The 24,004-nt window shown below is 40.3% G+C and overlaps 1 protein-coding gene across 1 annotated transcript in view; it reads right to left on the reverse strand.

Annotated features, from left to right (window-relative positions):
- Positions 1-24,004, reverse strand: part of MYO3B (myosin IIIB) — a 351,164-nt gene that overhangs the window by 123,581 nt on the left and 203,579 nt on the right. The window contains exons 23-26 of the mRNA XM_036319661.1: positions 23,163-23,242; positions 20,820-20,897; positions 17,408-17,613; positions 336-447 (exon numbers count right to left, since the gene is read on the reverse strand). Of these exons, the coding sequence (XP_036175554.1) occupies positions 336-447; positions 17,408-17,613; positions 20,820-20,897; positions 23,163-23,242 (476 nt within the window). The remainder of the gene's footprint in view (positions 1-335; positions 448-17,407; positions 17,614-20,819; positions 20,898-23,162; positions 23,243-24,004) is intronic.

Below are 24,004 nucleotides of genomic sequence, written 5' to 3' on the forward strand. Positions count from 1 at the left end.
GATACTCATCATTGTCATTAATATGATTGGTGTATTTGCATGCAGTGCTGAAATAAGTAGCATTGGAAAAAAGGGGCATTTTAAAATAAACTTGAAGATCTCATTCTAGAAATGCTAAGCGGCTCTCAGACGACATGCCGACCAGCGGCACACCCTCCTCCTCTGGTCCTTGAGGTCCTGGGACTCTTGACCCAAGACCAGCCAAGATCATTGTTAGGTTGGGGCCTTATCTGCTAAGCTACACAATTTACAGGGCCATTCATGTCACTGACAAGAGACGCAGGTATGTAATATAGCATCACAGGTGACAATGTGAACAATAAAGAAAGAACTACCTTTGTTTTTCCAAGCACCCAGTGATCTAATCTGGACTTTTCCAAGATAGCAACACAACTCTCTTTGCTAGCAAGAGGTGTCTGATGTGCTCTGAATGCCAAGTAATAATACCTACAAAATAAAAGAGTAAGATAAAGTATTTTTAGTCTTCATTTCACTTAGTTTAGTAGAATTGCTCTGGGCCTGCAGACATGCTGTTTTTTAATAGTAAATAATTCTTGAGCACTGATAACAATGTACTAGATAGTGAAAGATATACAATTTATGCTTATTGGCTCTTACCTACTTTCATACTTTCTGCTATGTGCATTTCCCTTTTAACACTGCTTTGTAATTCATATTGAATGCATATATGACATCTTTTGCATGAAAACCCAAAGTATTAATCCTTATAGAAAGCTGAAGTTTAGATAGCTCTTCCAGTGAAAATCATCATATAAAATGTTAGAATTACTATTATAAAAATAATTTGTAAGAGGAGGGGAAATCTGCTGATTGAAATATCCAAACTAAGTGTCATACTCATCTGGGTAAGAGTTGGAAAGCATAACCTCTGAATATTAAAAAAAAAGAAAATCAGTTAAACATCACCTAGTAAATAGCCATTACATTTTTTATGAAGAAAGACCTTGTACAGACTGGAAAAAAATGATTTTCATAGAGATATCTATATGATCAAGAGAATTAAATTTTTATTTTGTTTTACTAGTGCCACAAACTTGCCAGTGGTAACTTACTTGTTTGGTCCAAAATAATGCTCTAGTTTTCTTTCCTAGGACTTGTTGCTAAACATCAAAAGACATCTTTGAACTGTACATTTGATCAGATTGTTAGTTTTTTCTGTTGAGAACCTTTGAATAAAAAACATCTAAAAATTTTAAAAAATTGTAATCCTATTGTAACCACGCAAAAACTTCATTTATTTAATCTGACCTTTTCGCCTTCTTTCCTTTGATTGAAACTGGCCTTATCCAGCCTATGAGGACCTTGCCTCACTCACCTCCCTCCCTTGCATGTCCACTCCCTTAATCATTAATCCCTCAGACAATGGGGTTCTGGTCAGCATCAAATAATCTTAGGAACAAAGCCCCAGGCATGCTGAACACAGTGACACAGTTTCAGTCAAACTATAGATAACATCCAGGCCTCAGTTGTATTTCAGCTCTACACCCAGAAAATGGGAACGACCCCACCAATCACACCCTTGGGAAACCAGACAGTGTGATGCTATGGCTGACATCAGGACCAGATGCAATGACCAACTACCCCTATCCTAGCACCGACCATTCAATAGAGACCATGACCCTAACCATGATCCTAACCCCCTTAGTCACTAAGATTAATGATTTTCCCCCTATAGAACACATCCCCTAGAGCAGTGATGACAAACCTATGACACGCGTGTCAGAGGTGACACGCGAACTCATTTTTTTGGTTGATTTTTCTTTGTTAAATGGCATTTAAATATATAAAATAAATATCAAAAATATAAATCTTTGTTTTACTATGGTTGCAAATATCAAAAAATTTCTATATGTGACACGGCACCAGAGTTAACTTAGGGTTTTTCAAAATGCTGACATGCCAAGCTCAAAAGGTTCGCCATCACTGTCCTAGAGGCTACCAGAGAGCCAGGTCTTACAGTATTAGCTCACCTGTGACTCTGGGTTTGGTGCCATTTCCTTAAATAAACCTTTACTTTCTTTGCAGGAAGCTCCAGTTCACATTTGATTGGGCTTTGACACCCACAGGTGAACAAACCCCTTTAGTTTGGTGACACCATTGTATAAAGTTTGACTATGCTTTGAAAAGTCCACCTGAAGCAAATAGCAAAAGGGGTCATAGCTTAATACTGCTGACCCTGCTGAGTCACACATCTGTCTCAAGGTGTAGAGTAGGTATGGTCTCCTGATACAATCACCAAAAACACATTTGCCTGGGTAGATTCAAAGAACACCAACAAAAGGGTTTTCTCTCTCCTTTTCTTTATTTTTCCCATTAAAAAAAAAGAGATATAACTAATATATTATCCATTTAGAAAAACTTTATCTCAGTTTTTCTTTTTTTTTTTTTAAATGTTTATTTTTATTTTTTAAATATTTTATTGATTTTTTACAGAGAGGAAGGGAGAGGAATAGAGAGTTAGAAACATCGATCAGCTGCCTCCTGCACACCCCCTACTGGGGATGTGCCCACAACCAAGGTACATGCCCTTGACCGGAATTGAACCTGGGACCCTTCAGTCCGCAGGCTGACGCTCTATCCACTGAGCCAAACCGGTTAGGGCCTCAGTTTTTCTTTTAAAAACTTTCAAGAATCTTTTCTCTGCTCTTTGCTGCCATCTATAATTAAATTCAACATCTTGGAAGCATAAAAAATAAATTTAATTTCCTTATCAAAAATTGTCCTGCCATTTCTCAGACAAGGCTGATATGTTTTTTTGAAATTACTTTTAAATACAGAGCCATTTTTACTTATTTAAAAAACCACCAAAATATAAAAAATGTCCCTTCCTCCTGCCAAAGATTCCCATATTTGTTTATGGGAAAACTAGAAGCCCATTGCACAAAGATTCACGCAATAGGCCTTCCTTCCCCTGGCTGCTGGCACCGATTTTCCTCCGGCACCCAGGACCCAGGCCTTTGGTCTGGCCACCGCAGAGAAGCCAAGCCTCTTCAGTCTTCAGTCTTCAGTCTTCACTCCAGCAGGAGCCTTCAGTCTTTACTACACACCTGTGTATGCAAATTAACCACCATCTTTGTTGGGTTAATTTGCATAGTCACTCTGATTGGCTGGTGGGCGTAGTGGAGTGACACCAATTTGCATGTTTCTCTTTTATTAGTGTAGATATACATATCCAATGAGCACTTGAGTCATCTAACTTTATATTTGTGCTACAAGATCATTTTGCAAGTTAGAATATAATGCTGAATTTGCTGGAAACATTTGCGTTCAGAATCCTGGGAATGTATCCAAGGCTCTGAGTCTGTGTTTTCACCTTGAGGGGAGGCAGTGCTCTCTCAGAACCCCGGAACAGTGGGCAGGCCCATAGCAGATCATTTAGCCAAGCCTGGGAGGTGTCTTGTGGAGCTAAGGGGAGGAAGGATAACCAGGGGTCAAGTTCAGGCCCATCCAGGCAGGTCATGGCATCAGCACAGACTCTTCAGTCATTGCTTCTCCACTTGGCTTTGGCAGGAGATATGCATAACAGCAAAATCACAAGTGTAGAGGTTTGTCTTGGGTCTGGGCACTTGAGAGCACTGCAAAAATCAGTTCTGCCGTGAGCTGCCCGTTGTGAGTAAAATTCACCTTGCAGATTAGAGTCTGAGCTCTGAGTTAAGAAGACCTCTGTTTCTAACCATCGGTAAGTTAATTTCATCTCTGTACCCAAATTCCCACAAGGGGAATGGGATCCAGATAAATACTTTTTCACTCTTTTGGAGGGAAGAGGAGAAGGAAAATCTGGTCAAATACATTCTTTCTTAGAACACTGCTCTGAATACAACACGTTGCGTACAATGTTAACGAGTCACATAACTCCTGATGGTCCTCCTAAGACCTAAGAGAACCTTTCCTGCTTTAGAACTCTAAAGAAGGTGCTACATTTCCCAAGGTTTCATCTTATTATAACATATAAGCTATCAAAATAGTGAATATCCAGTTTACAACCATCTCTATTAAAAATATTATTTTGTTTTCTGCTTACAATGTTTATTGTAGGCTCTTCAAGAGTTTGAAAGTGTAACAGGCAAAGCAGTTTATAGTCTTAGTAAAAGCAACAGACAACTAGAGATACATCCTCCTGCATTTATTTTTCTTTTCTGTTTTCCCAACACTTCCTCTTTGGCAACCATCAGCTTGTTCTCTGTGTCTACAAGTCTGTTTCTGTTTTGTTTTGTTTATTGGTTTGTGTGGGTTTTTTTTTAGAGTCTACATGTAAATGAAATATATGATATTGTCTTTCTCTATCTGACTTATTTCACTTAGCATAATACCCTCTGGGTCCATCCAGGGTGTCACAAATGGCAAGATTTCTTTCTTTTTTATTGCTGAGAAATTGAGAAATACTCATAGATAGATATAGATATTGATATATCACATCATCTTTAGCCCTAGCCAATTTGAATCAGTGGTTAGAGGGTCAGCCTGTGGATTCATGGGTTGTGGGTTCAATTCTGGTCAAGGGCATGTACTTTGTTTGCAGAATGTATTTGACCAGATTTTCCTTCTCCTCTTCCCTCCAAAAGAGTGAAAAAGTATTTATCTAGATCCCATTCCCCTTGTGGGAATTTGGGTACAGAGATGAAATTAACTTACCGATGGTTAGAAACAGAGGTCTTCTTAACTCAGAGCTCAGACTCTAATCTGCAATCTATGGACACATATGTTTCTTTCCTCTTGCATGTAAATTATAGAACCACAAACTAGAAGGATCTATAAGGTTCTAGGACAGGGGTGGGCAACCCCTGGCACGCGTGCCAAACATGGCACGCCAGTAACTTTTGCTGGCACGCGAAACCCTCTCTTATAATCTTCCATTTACAATTTTTTTCTTAATATCGACTTTTTTATTTTCAGATAAATTCAGTGTAGGTGCATCTTAGATAAATAAATAATTTTACATAACATGTATACATTAAAAAAATAAATGTATTTTTCATCATCATATACTGTGTTTTTGTCGCTTGAATGAATTTTATTATTTCTTCAAGGTTCTTCACATACGTACACCTTAAGAGATATCAAGTAGGGGTAACATGTTCTCAAAAAATTAGGGTTGGCACGCAGAAGAATTTTGAGTCAGAGATTTTGCTGGTTTTGGCACACACTCACAAAAAGGTTGCCCACCCCTGCTCTAGGATATATTAATTTTCTATTGCTGTATCACAATTACTCCAAAATTAATGGCTTAAAAATACCTACATTTGTCACTTTATAGTTTCCAAGGGTCAAAAATTCAGGAGCAGCCCTAGCCAATTTTAATCAGTGGTTAGAGGGTCAGCCTGTGGATTCATGGGTTGTGGGTTCAATTCTGGTCAAGGGCATGTACTTTGTTTGCAGGCTCAATCCCCGGTGCTGGTTGGGGTAGAAATAAGTGCAATGAAAAATAATAAATCAGATGGACATGGGCACTGGGGTGGTGGGAGCTTGTCCTGGGGTTCAGGAGTGGTCAGGGGAAGGAGGGTCAATCAGGGGAAAGGAGACATATGTAATACTTTAAACAAAAAATAAATAAAAAAGGAGAATTTTAGAACTGAAAGAAAGTCTCAGAATAAAATGACCTAAATCTCTAAAATAAATAAATAATCAGGGTGGGTGGAGGTAATGAATATATTTTGGGGTGCCTTTTGGCAGACAGTCTTTAGCAACCAGTATAGAGAACAGAACTCAAGCCATGTTATATGAGGAACTGATGAAGCTGTTGGGTGCATTGAGTTTAGAAACAAAAATAGGTTAGTCTAGTAGGGTAGGAAAAAAAGTTTCCCTTGAGCCTCTTAGGATCACTGATTTGTTCTGAAAATTAGATGCCTGACAAAGACAGATTTACAGGAGAAAAGCATACAAATTTGTTCAATATAAGTTATCTGTGACACAGGAGCGTTTGTAAGGAAATGAACACCAGAAGAAATGATTAAACCTGAATGTTTTCATGCTAGGTTTGATGAAAAGTAAAGAGTTGTGGAAAGATCTGATGGAACAAAAAGTATGAGCTAAGTATAGTTAACTGGGGGAAACTTACAAGACTTGTCCATTCGGATTCCTCTCTGTCCCCTTTTCTTTGGAGATCAGGATGTTTGTCCTTCAGGTAGAGGGAAGCCACCCCTCACATGAGGATTTTATGATCTGCTTCAGAAGAAGGTCAGAAAGTCCTTCCTGCACATGCCATTTCTCAAATTCCTCCAGCCTGAAATACTCAATGTGCCAAGGTGTCATATTGTGGGGAAGTTTGTCCTGAACCCTGTTAATTTCTTAATCTGTCATGTGCAGAGCACCCGCATCAGATCCACCTGAAGATTTCATAAAAGATGTGGATTCCTGGGCCACACTCTAGACACAGAATCACAATCTCTGCAATGAGAGGTAGAAATCTATATTTTAATAAGCTCCTGTGCTGATTTGGATGTGCTATAGAGTTTGAGAAGCATTGACTTAGAAAAATATTATAATTGACTGCCATCAAGTAGAGAAGAAAGATGATTTATTCTTTAAAGCCTAGAGGATAGAACTGGGATGGATGCATAACAGCTTCTAAATGATGATTTGGGTCAAGGTTAGGAGGATCATTGTTGTGATTAGACATCTAAAAATATGGAATGGTCTCCCTCAGGAGCCAAAGAATGAATTCCTAGATTCTGGAACTGTTCAGTGGTAAGTGGATTGACAAGGTCAGGAATGTGGCTGAAGCAATTCTAGTTTTAGCTAGGTAGTTGAACTGAATGACCTTTTAAGATTCTTTCCAACAATGATGCTATGCTGACTTGCCCCTTGGCCTAAAAAATTGCTTCTGTGGTTTTTAAAACTGATTTCTCTCATTAACCGAATACTGTTACTGCGACAAGTCTTGGGTTATGTCATTATACTTGGATAAGTTGGGAGACTTAAAAAATTTGCCTAGATGGTCTGATTGGGGCTCTTGGAATCTCAACAGTGATCTTTTTCACAGTCTGTTCTCCTCAACATACACCTAGAACAGTGGCTCTGGATTGGCAGTACCAATAGCACCTGAAACTTGCACACACACACCCCCCTGCTGAATCAGAAACTCTGGGGGTGGGGCTCAGCAATCTGTTTTAACAAGCTCTCCAGGAGATTCCTGTGCATGAAGAACCACTGACTGAGAGAAACAGAATCCCAGGGAAGGGAAGTGACGCCTATAGTGACACAGTCTAGCTGGGAAATAAACTGGCTCCCATGTCTCTCCATCATCTTTTCTCCTTGTTAGGTCCAAATGACCTTCGGCAGCACATTACTTTCCCTTGGGAAGGTCAATTGTTCAAAATCCACTCTTAAGAAATTCTCGAACACATTTAATGTTTTGTTTATTGAGCAATGATAAACAATTGGACACAGTGTCAATATCTGCAGTAGAGGAACGGCTAAATGAATATCACTGATTTCAATGAGGGAGTTAAAAGGAATGTATTAGAGCTATGGATTTATCTCTACTACATATTGTTAAATAGAAAAGCAAGTTGCCAAATGGTACAAAATGTGATTCAAGTTAAGCTAAAAAAGCAAGGTGTGTTTTTTTTTCGTGTGTGTGTGTGTGTGTGTGTGTGTGTGTGTGTGTGTGTGTATTCTGAAAGGGTAAAACTACCAAAAGAATAACAGTGGCTATTCTAGAGAGGGGCCATGAGAGCAGGATGCTGGGAAATGAAATTAGGGGTGCAGAAAGACTTTAGTCTTATACGTAATATTTAAACATTTTAGAGGAGCCCAGCCTGGTGGCTTAGCTGTTTGGAGTGTTGTTCTGTTCCCCAAAAAGTTGCAGTTTGATTCCCCGTCAGGGTGTATATGGAAGGCAACCAATTGATTTTTTTTCTCTCTCTCTTTCCTTTCCTCTCTCTCTCTCTCTCTCTCTCTCTCTCTCTCTCTCTCTCTCTCTCTCCAATGAACATATCCTCGGTTAAGGATTTAAAAATAAATAAATACATTTTAGAAGAAATGGTTTTCATTATTTTTTAATTAAAAGTTAATTTCAAACATTAAAGAAATTGTTATAGTTTAATTACAATGGGCCCAAATCCTGGTAAAAGAATCATGTAGTTACTAATCTGGTTGATATCACTTGCATCTAAGTAGAAATGCCCCCAGTTATATGGCAAAGTGTTAATCCTTTTCTAGTTTAGAATATCCCTTGAGGGACCCTCAATCTACATCAGTGACCACCCAGACTGTCTACTCAGATACCCAGCACCATTATTGGAACAATTCAATCCATATAAATAATTTTCTCCTATGTAGATAAAAGAGGGAACTAAGCTATTTTGCCTTGGACAATTTGATAATTACCCCCAATTGCCCACTTCCCTTTAGTGTGTATAAAAATCCAGATTTAGTTTATTAAGTTCTTTCTCAGATTTACCGTAAGGCCCTTTATTTTAATTTTTCCCCTTCATGTTTGGCCTTCAGTAAAGACAGAACAGCTGGCCACCATCTGCTACCAAAAAAAGAAAAAAGCCATTATATACTTAGGAAGATCTCTAAATTTGGGCCTTGGAATAAGAAGTCACAATATATTGTCCTGATATCTTTTCTTTTCTTTTTTAATTCTGATCTTTTATTACGATCTATATTAAATAGTGAAAGTCCTGAGGTCGTAAATTCCTTCTAATTCAGTTCCCCGCACACACAATAGGCACTTAATAAATACTTCTGATGCTGATGCCTGCTCAGAAGCTTTAGGGAGGCTTTCTAAAGAAAAAGAGCACTGGGAATTAGAGATTGAGGTTGAGTGTATTCACAAATTAATTGATAATAAAACGTTAAACATTAAACTGATTATTCTGTTTTACAACTGACAAAATTATTAATGTATATTTTTTCTGAATGAATTCTACAGCTTGATTTCTCAATTAATATTGGATTTGTTTAACTGTCTCATTTACATATTTTGGGGATGGGCTTTGAAATCAAACTCATTTCCTATCCTGACTCAACCACAAACTATCTGTGTGACTTTAAGCCAGTTTCCTCCTGTATTAAACTGGAATAATTTCATTGATTTGGGGCCATTCCAATGCTAAGTGAGTTGATACTGTAAAGCACTAGCATGAAGCCTGCCATAAGTAAATGGCCAGTAAATGCCCCTCTCCCTTCTTTCCTTCCTTTTTTGACAAAAATCTATTTTTTTTTTCTCTAACCAAATGTATATGAAGAAATAGCTAGCAATCTTTCCTCTGAGTCATCCCTACACCAACATGCTTAGGGGTGAGCAGATATTTACTATAAAGAGAATAGAGCATACTAAAACAGGAATGGCTAGTATGGGTCTGCTGATGGACTAGGCAGTGGCTCCCTAGAGTCCCATGTTGGGGGGAAATTCACAGCCACATCTGGGCTCTGAAGAAAATGTGCCTCTTTGAGGACCAGATCTGCAGCTGGGGTTGGAGAGTTAAGTGGCACTCATTTGCTATCTCTGTGCCAGGAGGTATCCTTACATTCTCCTTCTACTTTCCTACTTATTCTCTTTTTTTCTTCATTCTTTTTTTTCTCTGCCTCATTGCTATCATTATCTAACATAAGTTAGTCCCACTGACATTTGTTTTAAGGATTGTCCAAGCAGGGACGGAGTTTTCTTTCAGCCATTGATTTTTATAGAGTAAGCTGGTGGCCAATCCAACTGCACTGATACTATCAAACACCTTCATATTGTCTTTCTCTTTGTTTTCCTTTGTTATTTCTTCTTGCACTGTTTCCATACGTGGCCATTGCTCCCTGTGTTTCTATTGCTACACGGGTTCTTCCTTGTAACTGAATTAGGTCTTGAGGCTGCCCACAATACAGACATTAAGGGAATCAGGAAAGACAGCCTGGGCTTATTATTACTACCAGCACTCAGTATTTTTAGAGAACAGTGTGACTGATATTACCTCTTGTAATCACTTTGTGAATCACCACTTCAAATTTCAGGCTGAATTTGGGTAGCTGTCAACTACAGAAATGATTTTTCTGGTACTTGAATAGGTGGGCTCCATGAGAAAGGCAGAACCTTAAAAGGATGAGGTTTGGGATTTTGAATCATTGATAGCCATAGGCAAGTTAGGAAGACCCTCAGTTTAGACAAGGCCAATTTGAAGCCATCTTGCCCGCTAAGGAGGAAGGGAAGTGGTCACAGAAATTCTCTTCAGTCTATAGCAACCTGCAAAGACTGATACTGCCACCTGCTAAAGATGCGCCTGGAGAAGCTATTTCATCTCCCTGGCCTCAGTCTCCCCATCTGTGAAACGGGAAAGTTGGACCAGGCCGTTGCTTAGAGTCTTTAAATGGTATTATAAGAGGCACTCTTAAACTATTTTTTGTTTATTGCACTAACCAAGACTATAACAATGGCAATGTAAGAGTTAAGAGAGTAAAGAAGTCATCTAAGGTCTCACCTACATAAAAATCATCAACATACACACACACACTTGGGGAAGGGTGAGCAAGTCACTCTCTCAATTAAACCAACAAAAAGAAGGTGAAAATGACAGTATACAAGGATTGCTGTTGTTAGAGATCCCGCCCGGAGAACACCACCTCTCAATTGCTGCCCCTGGGAGGTAAATGCAGAGACTGTTCTCAAAGTATGCAATATATTTTACTTGTAGTGCTGAAGCTGTCCATTATGCTTCCTAAGTATTATCTTTTAACATGTCCCTCACTGCCATGTAAATAGATTTACAGGTAACTAAGGACCTTGTTCACTTTGCTGCAGATATACTAGCTTATCTGAATGGTATATTAAGATCTATTTTATGGCAGGCTCTCACTTGTGTTGCTATAGGTGAAAATAAATCCGAGAATGTCCTGCGAGAGGCAAGGCATGGCATGGCCACCCTAGCACCTGGATTTTTTATATTTCATTATTAACTGCTGACTCCCCAGAGGAAAAAGTAGAAGCTTTATTCTTTGAAAATTAAAATTTGGATTTCAGCCTTTCTTGTCACAGATATTTGGATTCTTCTGTGACACTGATTTTTCTCTCAACTCCTGTCCTATGGGCCAGTACTAACCTTGGGGCTCTGTAAGGGATTGCCAGGAACCCTGTCCTCATAGCTGAAGTTTTCACAGTGATAACTAATGATATTCAGCTCACTTTGCAAGAGCTGAAAGAATTTGCTGCACGCTTAAAACTGCAAACATGCCTTTCCATGGCAATGGAATGAAAGCGTCCTCAGTATCTTGCCTGCTTCTACTCAGGCAGGCACTTCCGCACTTGCTAATTCTTAAACTACAGTCTTGATGAAGAAGCTGAATAGCAAAGAGTGGGTTGTGCTGAACTGGAAGTATTTATTCAAATTCACTCAGCCCCTTAGTTATTTAGTCTCTCCCTCATTTAATTAAAAAACATTAGATTTCTGTGATAAGCATAATTAGTGTCTTTTCCACTTATATCCCCTGGCTAACTGAATACCAGTTTTTCTTGGGTGACAATGTGCCTAGCCCCGCTCCTGTTCCCACTTTCTAAGTCCCTCTTTGTAGTTAGGAATGGTCATGTGGCTCAATCCAGGCCAATGGGAGGTACATGAAAGGGCTCCTGGGAAAATGTTTTCTTTCCTAACAAAAGTGGGGCAAATGTGCTGGCTTAGCCTTTCCTCCTGCCCCTTTCTTCCTGCCTGGAGTGTAGACATGGTGCCTAGAGAGGCAGCAGCCACCTTATGAGCATGAGACTATAAGGATGAGACACTAAGGATGGTAAAAGGAATAAAAGGAAGTCAGAAGATATTCAGGTTCCTGATGACATCAATGAACAGCTAAAAAGTAACATTAAAAATAAACATTAAAAATAGTTCACCTCTCAATTTCTTGTTGTGAGAAACAAACAGACCTATTTGCCAGTGGTTCCCAATTTGGGAATTTCACTCCCCAGGGGACATTTGGCCATATCTGGAGATTTTTTTTATTGTCTCAACTTGGGGGTAGGGGGCTATTGGCATCTTAATAGGCAGAAGCCAGGGATGCTGCTATACATATGACAAGGCTCCGGACAGACTTCCACAACAAAGAGTTATTTGGCCCAAAATGTCAAGAGAAGCCCTGCTTTAAGCCACAGAAATGTTTGTTTACTTTCGTTTGTTATTCACAGTTGAATGTATTCCTGACGGATAGAGCCCCTCATTTAGGAAACACTAAACACACACCATGGACCAAACACTCTACCATGCATGATGCTAGGGACACAAAAATGAGTCCACTCCATCCCCTCAGAAGTTCCCTTCACACTCCAGGGGGGTAGGCAGAAATGTGAGGATACAAATAAGAGTATATGCTCCAATACAAAGATATAAACATCCCGGTGTGGGGGCAGAGAGGGTGGAGCAACTACCAGCATGGGGAAGTCCAGGCAGGCTTCAGAGGGAAGGTGCCTGGGCTGGAGCTTAAAAGGTGACGAGGAGATGACCATGTAAAGACCTTCCATCAGAGAAAAGAGGAGATGCAAAGGCCAAACATTGTGTAACCATTGAGCAAGTTCATTTTAACCCCAACAAAGCCAGCTCCATATACCTGCCATGTACTTCAAAACAGTCAGGACCAAAGTGTCAGTAAGGAGATGGTAAAGGAAGTTAGTGATGAAGGAGAATGAGTAAGACTTTGATTCAATTCAATAAATGTTCATCAAACACCTAATTTGTGTCAATAACTGTGCTGGACAGTACAGATATAAAGTTGGCTGAAAAAAACTCGTGCCTCCCAGGTCATTAATGTCAAGGTAAGAAATGGGCAGGCAGCTAGTTTCCACTACAACATAGTAAATTCACCAATGAAGTTCATCAGAGGGGCTCTTAACCCAGCCTGGGGGAGTCAAGGACAGTGTTGCAGAGAAGATAATGCCGATCAAAGTCCTAAGAAATGAGCAGGGTTAGGTGAGTCCACTGAGGACCTGGTGAAGGGGGATTCGGGCAGCATAGCATGAGCAAAAGCACAGACGCATGGAACAGCATGGGTATAGCTCCAAGTAGTTCAGTTTTTGCTGGAGTGTGAGCTGAGAGGTCGGAAGAAAAGAGAAAAGAGATTAGAGAGGTAGGCAGGGGCCAGATCATGGAGACTGCCCTATATTGGGTACCCAGTGGAGGTCTGGATGGTCATTCAAATAAGGATTTTAATAAAGCAAGCAATATTATTCTTAGACAGAAGTTTAGGTAAATCATATGCTAGTGGTTCTTTAAAGAACAGAATAGGAAGGAAGTTCATTTAGGAAGCTATGTCAAAAGGGTGGGCAAAAGAGCTTTAAAAGGCCTGGAATATAGATAACTAGAATAGAACTGAGACTTCAAAACTAATTTATGACCAATTTATGGTCAGTTGATTTCTAACAAGGATGCCAAAACAATTCAACAGGGGAAAGAACATCTTTTCAACAAATAGTGCTGGAAAAGCTGAATATCCATGTACACAAGATTTAATTTGGACTCCTACCTCATAACAGGTATAAAAATTAACTCAAAATGGACCATAGATCTAAATATAAAACTATTAGGATAATATATAGGAATACATCTTCATAACCTTGGATTAATCAATGGTTTCTTAGATATGACCCCAAATGCATGACCAACAACAACAAAAAATACATAGAAAAATTAAAACTTCACTAAAACTAAAAATTTCTGTGCCTCAAAGGACATCATTAAGAAATTGGAACAATAACCCACAGAATGGGATAAAATATTTGCAAATCATATATCTAATAAGGGGCTATCCAGAATATATAAAAATCAACAGTTAAATGAGCAAAGAATTTGAATGAACATTTTTTTTCAAAGGAGATATACAAATGACCAGTAAACACATGAATAGATGCTTAGTTTAGATAGTGGTGATAGTTGCACATCTCTGTGAATATAAATTACATATAGTTTGTTGTTTGTTAATCCTCACCCAAGGATATTTTTCCCATTAATCTTTATTTTTTTAGGGAGAGTGGAAGGGAGGAGGGAAAGAGAGAGAGAGAGAAACATAGATGTAAGAGAGATACATCGATGGCTGCCTTTCATGTGTGCCCAAGGGTACTGGGATATAACCTGCAACCCAGGTACATGCCCTTGACCAGGAATCAAACCCGAGACCCTGCGGTGTGTGGCCGACACTCCAACCACTGAGCATACCAGCCAGGGCTCTGTGAATGCATTAAAACCACTGAATTGTACTTAAAAGGGTGTCATATGTGAATTATATCTCAATTAAGCTGTTGTTACTAAGTAATAATAATAATAGACACTGGGAGAAGTGGGTGATTAATAAAGCTTTAAGAAAAGGGATGGGAGATTCCCAAGGGAAACTTGTTCAGCAGCTTCAGCAGGTAAAGTTGACAGAGTCTGGTAATGGACTGTTTGAAGAGACTAGGAGAAGACAACGGTGACACCTAGATTTCTAGAGGAGAGAAAGTGGAGGAAGAGAAGGGAGAATGAGCTGAAGGACATTCCAGGGCCCCATGGCTCTTATGCCATCATGAGAAGAGGTGGAAGCTGCTGATGAAAGAGAAGAGGGAAGCCACATATCATTTGATCCATGGAACAGCCCAGTAATCTAGGCTCTATAATAAACCTGACAAGACCAATGACCATTCTGTTCAACAGACATTAGCTTAACAGCTGCTCTGAATCGGGTCCAGAAAGCTGTGGGCCTTTCTGGAAGACTTAGAGGTTAGGTAAGGCCCAGGAGTCTGTGTGCAACCCCTGAAAATCTGTATATCCCCGCCTTCTTATCTTTCAGACAAGGAAACATTTTCTACAGAAACAATAGGTTACTTGCCAAATATTATGTCCAAAATGAGACTAGAAATCTGATCTTACTAAACTTATTATTTACTACAATAGTTTAATAAACAAACCATAAGACTTGGAACTGAATGTGCTGTCCTATCTTTTAGACATTTGTCAGAACACATGTCAACACATGTGTGTCCCAGTGTAGACCTGCTGAGCCATGCTTCTGAGCCCATTGACCACAAAGCCATGAACATTCATAGCCATTTTCTGTGATGTCCCTCAACAGTATAACTTCCAGGAGATTTTGGCTACCTGCCTGATGGCCTCTTTCATGCCTACCTGACAATAGATAAATACTTCCAACCCGCCTGGCCTCATTGATGAGAAGGTTTTGGAAACAATCCTTTCCTCAGAGGCTCCATGAATGGAAAATAATTGGAAGGGGACTTCCAAGTCCCTTTGCCAGAAAACTCAAGGATGAAGGGGGAAGGAAGTGTCTGCAGACCTGGGTGACTTGGGGAAGTCCTTCCTCATTCTGGAACCTGACAACATGATCCCCAAACACTGCCTTTTAGGTGTGCACATCTGGATTCCAGTCCCGAAGGCCAGAAAATACAAAAAGGTAAAGAGTACCATTAAATAAGCCTTCATCTTTTATTTACCTCTACCTGATAAACCTTGAATGGCTCTGTTAGCTGCCTCTGTCTTGTCTGCATATTTCCTGCTAAGAGTTTACAAAACAGTACTCCTGAACAGAAAGATAAGAGGTGAACCTATTTGCTGAATAACATCAATGGAGAAAACGGCTAACTCACCCATTTTGTTGTTAAGTTGCTCAAAAGGATCAAAATACCAATTAACTTACTGGCTCAGAAATCTTCGATACCCTCAGATTTACTGACGGTTTGAAACTCTTGTTCATACTTGCCTACTGGCTTTCTGAACAAAGATGTGCCAATTTGTTTAGCATTTGACCTGTTTTCTTAAATATTTTTATGTATTCAACACTTAGTGGCTAAACATACTTGACTGGCAACATTCATGTGCTAAGATAATCTCTTTTTTGTTGTTCCACCTCTAAATTTAAGAGGAAAAAAGAGGCTCAAAGACACTTCTTTTTAAAAAGCCACTACCTCCTTATTTTTAATTAAAAAGCTCTTATTGCAAGTAACTTTTTTGCCATGTCTTCTCCATGGAATGTAGTGGTGTTTGGAAGATTTGATAAAGCAAGGGCCATTTTAGGCCTCATTCTTTGAGAAACTGTTGGGAAAATTACCTAAGTTTCAGAAACGGGGTAAAAAGAAAGTAAAGATGACTGATGGGGTGCGGCAGATTTCATAACAGATTTTAATTTTCCTCTCTGGATATCCTCACATAGAGTGCTTTTCAGAGGTAGTTCTTTTGTTATCGTTGTCCTTTATTTCTTCACATAAGGTTTTGTGAAAATTCTACTGTAATCATATGCATATACAAGGTATCCCTATAGCAGTTGTACAGAAAAGAAGAGCAATTCATTCATTCCAAGATAAAGGCAATTTCTGGATTTAAAAAGCTCCACAGAAACCTGTTTTAACAAACACTGGGCTGAGGAGATTAAAGTGTGGATGCTGAAGTTAGACAGCCTGGGTTCAAATTCTAGCTCTACCAGGTACTAGCCTGGGACTAGTCACTTGCAAAAGTCACTGATTTCTTTCTGTGACTCCGTTTTCTCATCTGTAAAATGGAGATAATAATGTGAATGAAAAAGGGGCTCTATAATAAATCTGACAAGACCAATGACCAAAAGTAACCTCAAGGATGATCTGACCATAACTGGACAGGTCAGGAGTGGGCAGTCATACCCCAGGCCTATAAATAGGTGGATGTTTTTGTTTTTGTTTTGCCTTAAGCAAGCCCTGTCCATTGTTCTTATGCAATTCTAGGTTAACACACCTTTGAAATGCCAGGGTGTTCCTCTTTTCCAGACCCCTTGGAGGTATAACCACCCTCAAGAGAGCACATAATCTTGTCAACTTTTCTATAATCCAATCGTACAGTTCCTGGCCTTGCTTTTGCCTGCCTTCATGTAATCATTCTTAATTCTAAGGTATAAAAGAACTGCAAAACTGTCCTTCTCCAGAACATCTGAGACTTGCTTCCCAAATAAACTCCTAGCATCTATAGGTTTGGACATTTCTTATGTCAACAACAACAGAGCCTAGATCACTGGGCTGTTCCATGGATCAAATGACATACATTTGGAATATTTTAGGTGCCAGGTAAATGTTAGCCATCATATCATGCCAAGCCATTGTTTCAGCTGGGAAAGGAGTGGGTGCCTGGGTGCACTCGCATCTGCCAGAATCTTGACCCACTTATGGAGAGATACTTTCATCCTACCAATTAAATAACTGAAGGTTGTGAAAACTAAGGATATATAACATATAAATATCTATGGACATTTTTCTATTTTCAATGTGATCAGAAGGGAATTTAATCTGTCCTCTAGATCACTGCAGTTTAGTTGGAGCACAGTAAAAATGCAATGTTAAGCAAGTGAAGGGTAACTGATAACTAGTCAATTACATGTTTGGAGGCATGGGCAGGAGGGGTAATCTCAGGGGACAGGGATGGCCATGGCAGAGCTGTATTTAATATATTCCCCAAGACGCCAGCCTGACCTTTTCACAAACTCTTCGAAGAGGATGCGGTGGGAATAGCCCTGCTGGCGGATGCGGACTGTCCCCAGGATCCCCGTGGAGCGGAGCTGGACCAGCACTCTCTCTTGAGAGAACTTCAGGGCCTCTCGGTCATCGTTGGGCTTAATGCAGCGCACAAAGTGGGGCTGTCCCACCACCATCTTGGAGAGCAGATCCATCAGAGAGTACTGACGGGAAAAACACACGAAGCGAGGTTACCCCATGGAATGGAGAACTCCAGGGGCTTCTAGAGCAGTTTATTGGCTTGTAAACAACTCATGGACTTTTTTGAGGCTGAACAAGAAACCAACAATAAGAGGTGATGACATAAGTTCTGATGAGTACTTACAGCTGCTTCCAGATTCAAATGCATTCTTTTAAAAATATATATTTTTTAAATTTATCTTTATTGTTGAAAGCATTACAGATGTCCCCTTCCCCCCCCCCCCCCCCACTAACCCTCTCCACCCGCCTTCTGCCCCCTCCCCAGGCCTTCACCACACTACTGTCTGTATCCATGGGTTATGCATATATGCATATAAGTTCTTTGGTTAATCTCTCTCCACCCCCACCTCCTTCCCCCTAAAATATGTCAGTCTATTGCATACTTCAATGTCTCTGGAACTATTTTGTTCGTCAGTCCATGAGTTGTTTACAAGCCAATAAACTGCTCTAGAAGCAGTTTATTTTGTTCATTAGATTCCACATATTAGTGAGATCATGTGACACTTGTCTTTCTCGGCTGGCTTATTTCACTTAGCATGATTCTCTCCAGGTCCCTCCATGCAGTCTCAAAGGGTATGAGATCCTTCTTTTTTATAGCCGCATAGTATTCTTTAAACATCACGTAGTGCCAAGCAACGTCCCCATGTGGCAGAGACTTAGCTGCCTAAGAACATACTTAGGTCACCTCATAACTCCATCTCCAGAACTAGCTTCTCTCTGGTATTCCAAGGCAGTACTCCAGAAGCTATATCTGAAATTTAAAATGTCCAGCTTTTAGGGAAGGGGTTAGTTCTTCCTCAACTTAGGAACCACCAGAAAGTCTAAGCAAATCCTATTGATACCATTGATAAAGGAAAACAGAAAAAGAGGGCAAAGGAAACAAGAAAACTGGAGGGAAAAAAGATTATAATGAAGATCAACTAACATACGCCGAGTAGCTGGCCCAGACAGAAAGCACCTGGGAAAGCAGAGGGGTGCTGTGCAAGGGGGCCAATTACATGTTTGGAGGTGTGAGCAGGAGGGGTAATCTCAGGGGACAGGGATGGCCATGGCAGAGCTGTATTTAATACATTCCCCAAGATGCCAGCCTGACCTTTTCACAAACTCTTCGAAGAGGATTCGGTGGGAATAGCCCTGCCCCTAAGGAACCCACCTGTGCAGCTCCTCTTTTGGACACACGTTAAGGAGCAATTACAAGCCACCCAGGAAATCCGTCTCATTATTTCATAATCACACCTCCTACTGATCCAAAATGGTATTACCTAGCTTGCCAAAACACCTTATTTGCTGAATTTATCATTTGGGGAGCAGTATGTTGAGGACACCAAATTTATTGTCAATTTTTGAAAAACTGTAAGCCAGAGATTTCTCTGCTGATAGAAGGATCTTAGGCTCTTGGGATTGACTTCACAGAGTTGCTCAGAGCCTCCAAGTCCCATCACACACACACACACACACACACACACACCAAGTCACAAAGAGGATATAGCTGCCAAAGGGGACTAGATAAGAAATAAGTGGTAAAAAGGAGATATACATAATATTTTAAACAATAAAAGATTTAAATTTAGAAAAAAAACATTAAAAACAAAACAAAGAACGAAGTGGTAATTAGAAACGCACAAACATGAATGATGAAACGGGCTGAATGCCTTCCTGCCAGAGAAACTGTAGCAGGGATCACTACATGGAAAAAGTGCTGGACAAAAGGCCTCTGGGCCCCTATCATTCATACCCTGAGCCTCATTCTAGGCTGCCTCTGAAGCATAGTTGGCTAGGTTAGACTTCTTGGCTTTAGATCCTTCTTGAACCTGATAGCTTCCTATAAAGCCGGATATCCACGGTGCTGGCTCCAGGGTCCTGTCCTTCAGCCTGTCTGGCCACTCCAGCCCCCGACCCAGCTCCCCACCTGACTTCCCAACCCCACCCTACAACCCTATCATTTGTCCCTCAGATTAGTAGTTCTGTGTTTGGCCTATAGCATCTCCACTATGAAGCTAGCTGGGCATGAGCTCCGAGTGGTACACGATCTCTAAGGGCTTCCAACCCAATCTATAATTTAAAGATAAGCCAATCTGTGCAAATTTGGTACGAGTATCCATGTCTTATCTTTCCTATATAATGAGCATTTAATAGAGTCCTTCTAGAGCAGTGGTTCTCAACCTTCCTAATGCCGCAACCCTTTAATACAGTTCCTCATGTGTGGTGACCCCCAATTTCATTCTTACAAATTGAACATAATTAAAGCATAGTGATTAATCACAAAAACAATATGTAATTATATATGTGTTTTCCGATGGTCTTAGGCGACCCCTGTGAAAGGGTCGTTCAACCCACAAAGGGGTCGCGACCCACAGGTTGAGAACCGCTGTTCTAGAGACAATGTTTTCACTCGAAGGAGTCATTTTACTAGATGGAATATCAAGAACTGGTCAGCCAAGATGGGAAATAATTGGGTTCACACAAATGGGTCTTGCAATAGGACAATTCAATTTAGGAAAATAAAGTCAAAGCTAAGATAGATTCTCTCAGGACCTAAACTTGATAAACCACCTTCTGAAATGTTATTAACTACTTTGCTTTTCAGTAAATATGCTGGGAAAGCAGCTGACTGCAGTAGCTTTAAGGCCAAGCAGCAGCTCCCATGCGAACAGAATCAGCACATCCAATGCACAGGGCTGTGAGCCAGTGGCTGAGAGGGCTCTCTGTAGACACCTGGGGTTTCATCTGATCTTCCTGTGATCAGGGAACACTGCACTCAGAGGCAGAGGTTTCTGGCTATAATATTTTCTCTCCACACCCCCACCTTTCTTAACTGGCTTCTTTCAGTGATTCTATCAGATCCGGGTCTCTGTGGGAAGGGTTGGCAAGTCCTTTTTGTAAGTAGACAGAATAAGACTCCAGCCCTGGCTGATGTTGTCCAATGGTTAGAGCACTGGTCCACACAATGAAGGGTCACAGTTCAGTTCTGGTCAAGGGCATATACCTGGGTTGCAGGTTCCATCCTGGCCCTAGCAGGGCCTGTGGGAGGCAACCAATTGATGTGTTTCTCTTATATCTATGTTTCGCTCTCCCTCCCTCCCTCCCTCCCTTCCACATCCTCTAAAAATCAATGGAAAAAATACTCTCAGGTGAGGAATAACAGAAAAATAAAAAGAAGACTCCATACCCGGAAGTAAGAAGCCATGGTCTGTCTCTTCATGTTGGTGGTTTCTTCTGGATGCCGTATTACCTCCAGAGTATCCACCTAGAACATGAGCAGAAAGACTTGGTTTGAGGATATAGACAATTCATTGTCTAACTTTTTCAAAATCTGAAAGGCTGTTTGGTCAAATATCTGAGAGGCCTTAATGTTTAGAACACAATAGTGCACACTTTGGGGAGAAATTCTGAAGACATATCAAAGAAAAAGAGAATTTGCACTGTTCTAATCGCTTGACAATGACCTCACTCTGCAACGTACTAAAGCATAACCCCAATCAGTGGTATATCGATACTTCTCCATGTTCCAATGGGCCCCTGCTAAGTTCTCCACTACTGTCACATGAGAACAAACTATTTTGTACAAGAAAACTGGCAAAGGCCCATGAAGCTGGGTGATTATAAAGACATGGGCCCAAAGCCCACCCAGTGGCCTTCCTGCGGTCAGACCTTGATGCTGCCACACCCTCCTGCCTCCCACAGTTCCCACGTGCTCACTGTGGACCCGAGCTTGGGATACATCTGTTCCCAATCGTTTGTCCCAACTGCCTGGGCTGACTGGAAGGAGCTCAGGAATAAAAACAACTGTAGGGATCAAAGGCAGGCAGCCTGTGTTTCGTTGTCGTAGCTCAACAGTAAGCGCTCTGCTCCTGCACACACGAAGCTATTCGGTTTGCAGAGAGCCTGAGTGGCATGTCAGCGCTGGCCTCCACCATGCGGCTTCCCATCTGCTCTGAACAGGTGGCAAGGGAAGCAGGAACGTTCGAAAGGAAGATGCTACTGTCAGCACGCGTGTTCCGCTCGGCAGACTCTTGTCCAGGCAGCCACTTCCTTGCTCAACAAAAGTGGGAAGTGGGCGCTAACGGAACAGGCTGCAAGGGGCAGGGAGAATAACGAGGCTTACCTCCAGAGGTATTTAGGAGACTGTGCACATAATGGAGGAAGAGCTTCCATTGGACAAAGAAAAACAGGTTTACTTAAGAAGGGGAATAAATGTGGAGCTACATCTTACAGAGCTAGAAAAGCAATCTCAATCATGAGTGAGCAGAAACATGGGACTCTCTCTAAGTGAAACGATGCTGGGGGCAGTACGGCTTTCTTTTTCTGGGCTGCAGATTGGATGGGTTCCCCAAACTATCCATTTACTTGTATGCAGCTGAAGCAATGGTATAACTGCTTGGCTTTGACTTTTAATTTTTTTGTTTGTTGTTTAGTGAGAAAGGAGGAAACAAAAGCTCTGTGTAAGGAAGGAAGGCTGAGCTGATGGAGAAAAGAGAAAAGCAAACCCAACACACCCACCCCGTCTGCAGAGGCACACGCTTCCTCCAGAGTCATCTGCCTAAAGGTGTCCCCCCCGTCTCACCTCCATCTGGATGATAGCGCTCAGAACTAGTGAGGTTTGGGGCTAGGTTTGGGGCACACTTTTAGGAATGTCCCACCACTTCCTTCTAGTCAGAGGTTCTCCCTGAAGAACCACGTCTTGCTTCGAAGCCTTGCTTTTCCTCCATCATTTCCCTCCCTTTTTATTCAAATCAGCCAGCCAGTGCCAGCCCTGGGGCTCCAGTGCACTGTGAAAGAGCAGCCGAAACGCTGGGCACATTTCTTTTATTAGTAAAATTTACCTGTTACCATCCCCCTCACAATGCACAATGGACCTTGGCATTTGAGAATTTAACAGCTTAGTGAACAGAAAAGTCTTGATCGATATGAATGCTGCAGAGACATAATTTAAAAGGTATAATACGTATTATTTTCAAGATCAGTACCATCCCCTGCAGAAAACTGGAAAAATATAGACAGAAGCACCAATTCATACTTCCAAAGGTATAGGGCTGCTGGGCTCCTGTCTCTTTGGAGAAGTGTCTAGTCAGGTCCTTTACCCATTTTGTAATTGGATTGTTTCCCAGAAGTCATTTGTTCTTCGAAAAATCTCCTTCTCCTTCTCATCTCCTATTACGATGGTGTATAAGCCCCAAAATCTAATCGCCCTTTTGAGTCATTTTTGGTGAACTCCTATATGAACATGATTAAAATGTGCCTTTTCTCTTGCTAGTCTATCATTTTGAGTTATTTCACAGTCCTCCAACTACTGAACTTAAGAGGGTAGAGGAAATGTTTTTCCCCTTGACACAGGATTGTAAAGAATTTTATGGTGTTGTTTCAAATTTCCTAATACTTGATTCCTAAATGCCTTTAGTCTATTTTCCAGATTGCCCAAGTAGTAGGCCAGATAAAGGAAACTAATGTTGCCCACCTAGAATTATTCCCACCTTTTAGTCCACATTATTTTGGGTACAGACCTATTACTCACCTTGGCTTTCCCAGCACTGAAATGTGGAGGCAAAGATCTTGAAGTTGCTGTTATCCTGGCTCTTGTCTGGGCCAAGTTACCTGGGGAAAAAAAGATAAAGTAGTTAAAGTAGAGGAAAGTTAAGGAGTAGGATCACGAGTAATTTTCTCTTTGTGTTCTTATATTTTTCTGAATTTTTCAAATGATCTGCTCTGAATTTGTAAAAGTTGAAAAATTTAAAATTTGTAACTTCAATGACATTAATTTTAAATGAATTATAATAATTATTTATAAGAAATAATTTGTAAATAATTTATCATATAAATTGAATTTCTATTAGTTTCATAAGCAAAAAAGACACAACAAAAAGTCTTCAATTTATTCAACAAACTAGGAATAGAAAAGCCACATATGAAAAGCCCACAGCTAACATACTCAACAGTGAAAAATTAGAAGCTTTGCCTCTAAGATAAGTAACAAGGCAAGATGCCCACTCTCACCACTTCTATTCAACATAGTACTGGTAGTCTTAGCTAAAGCAATTAAGCAACAAAAAGAAATAAAAGGATCCAAATCATAAAGAAAGAAGTAAAATTATCTCTGTTTATAGGTGATATATTTACTATATGTAGAAAATCTTAAAGATCCCACAAAAAAACTTGTTAAAACTGATAAATGAATTCAAAACACAGTTGTAAGATCTAAAAATCACATACAAAAAAAACCCCCCAACAGTTGTATTTCTATACACTAAGAATGGAAATCTGAAAAGTAAATTAAGAAAGCAACCCCATTTGTAATAGTATCAGAAAGAATAAAATACTTAGGAATAAACTTAATCGAGGTAAAAGATTTGTACACTG

Source organism: Myotis myotis, unplaced genomic scaffold (genome assembly GCF_014108235.1).
Source record: "Myotis myotis isolate mMyoMyo1 unplaced genomic scaffold, mMyoMyo1.p scaffold_m19_p_8, whole genome shotgun sequence".
Lineage (NCBI taxonomy): Eukaryota > Metazoa > Chordata > Mammalia > Chiroptera > Vespertilionidae > Myotis > Myotis myotis.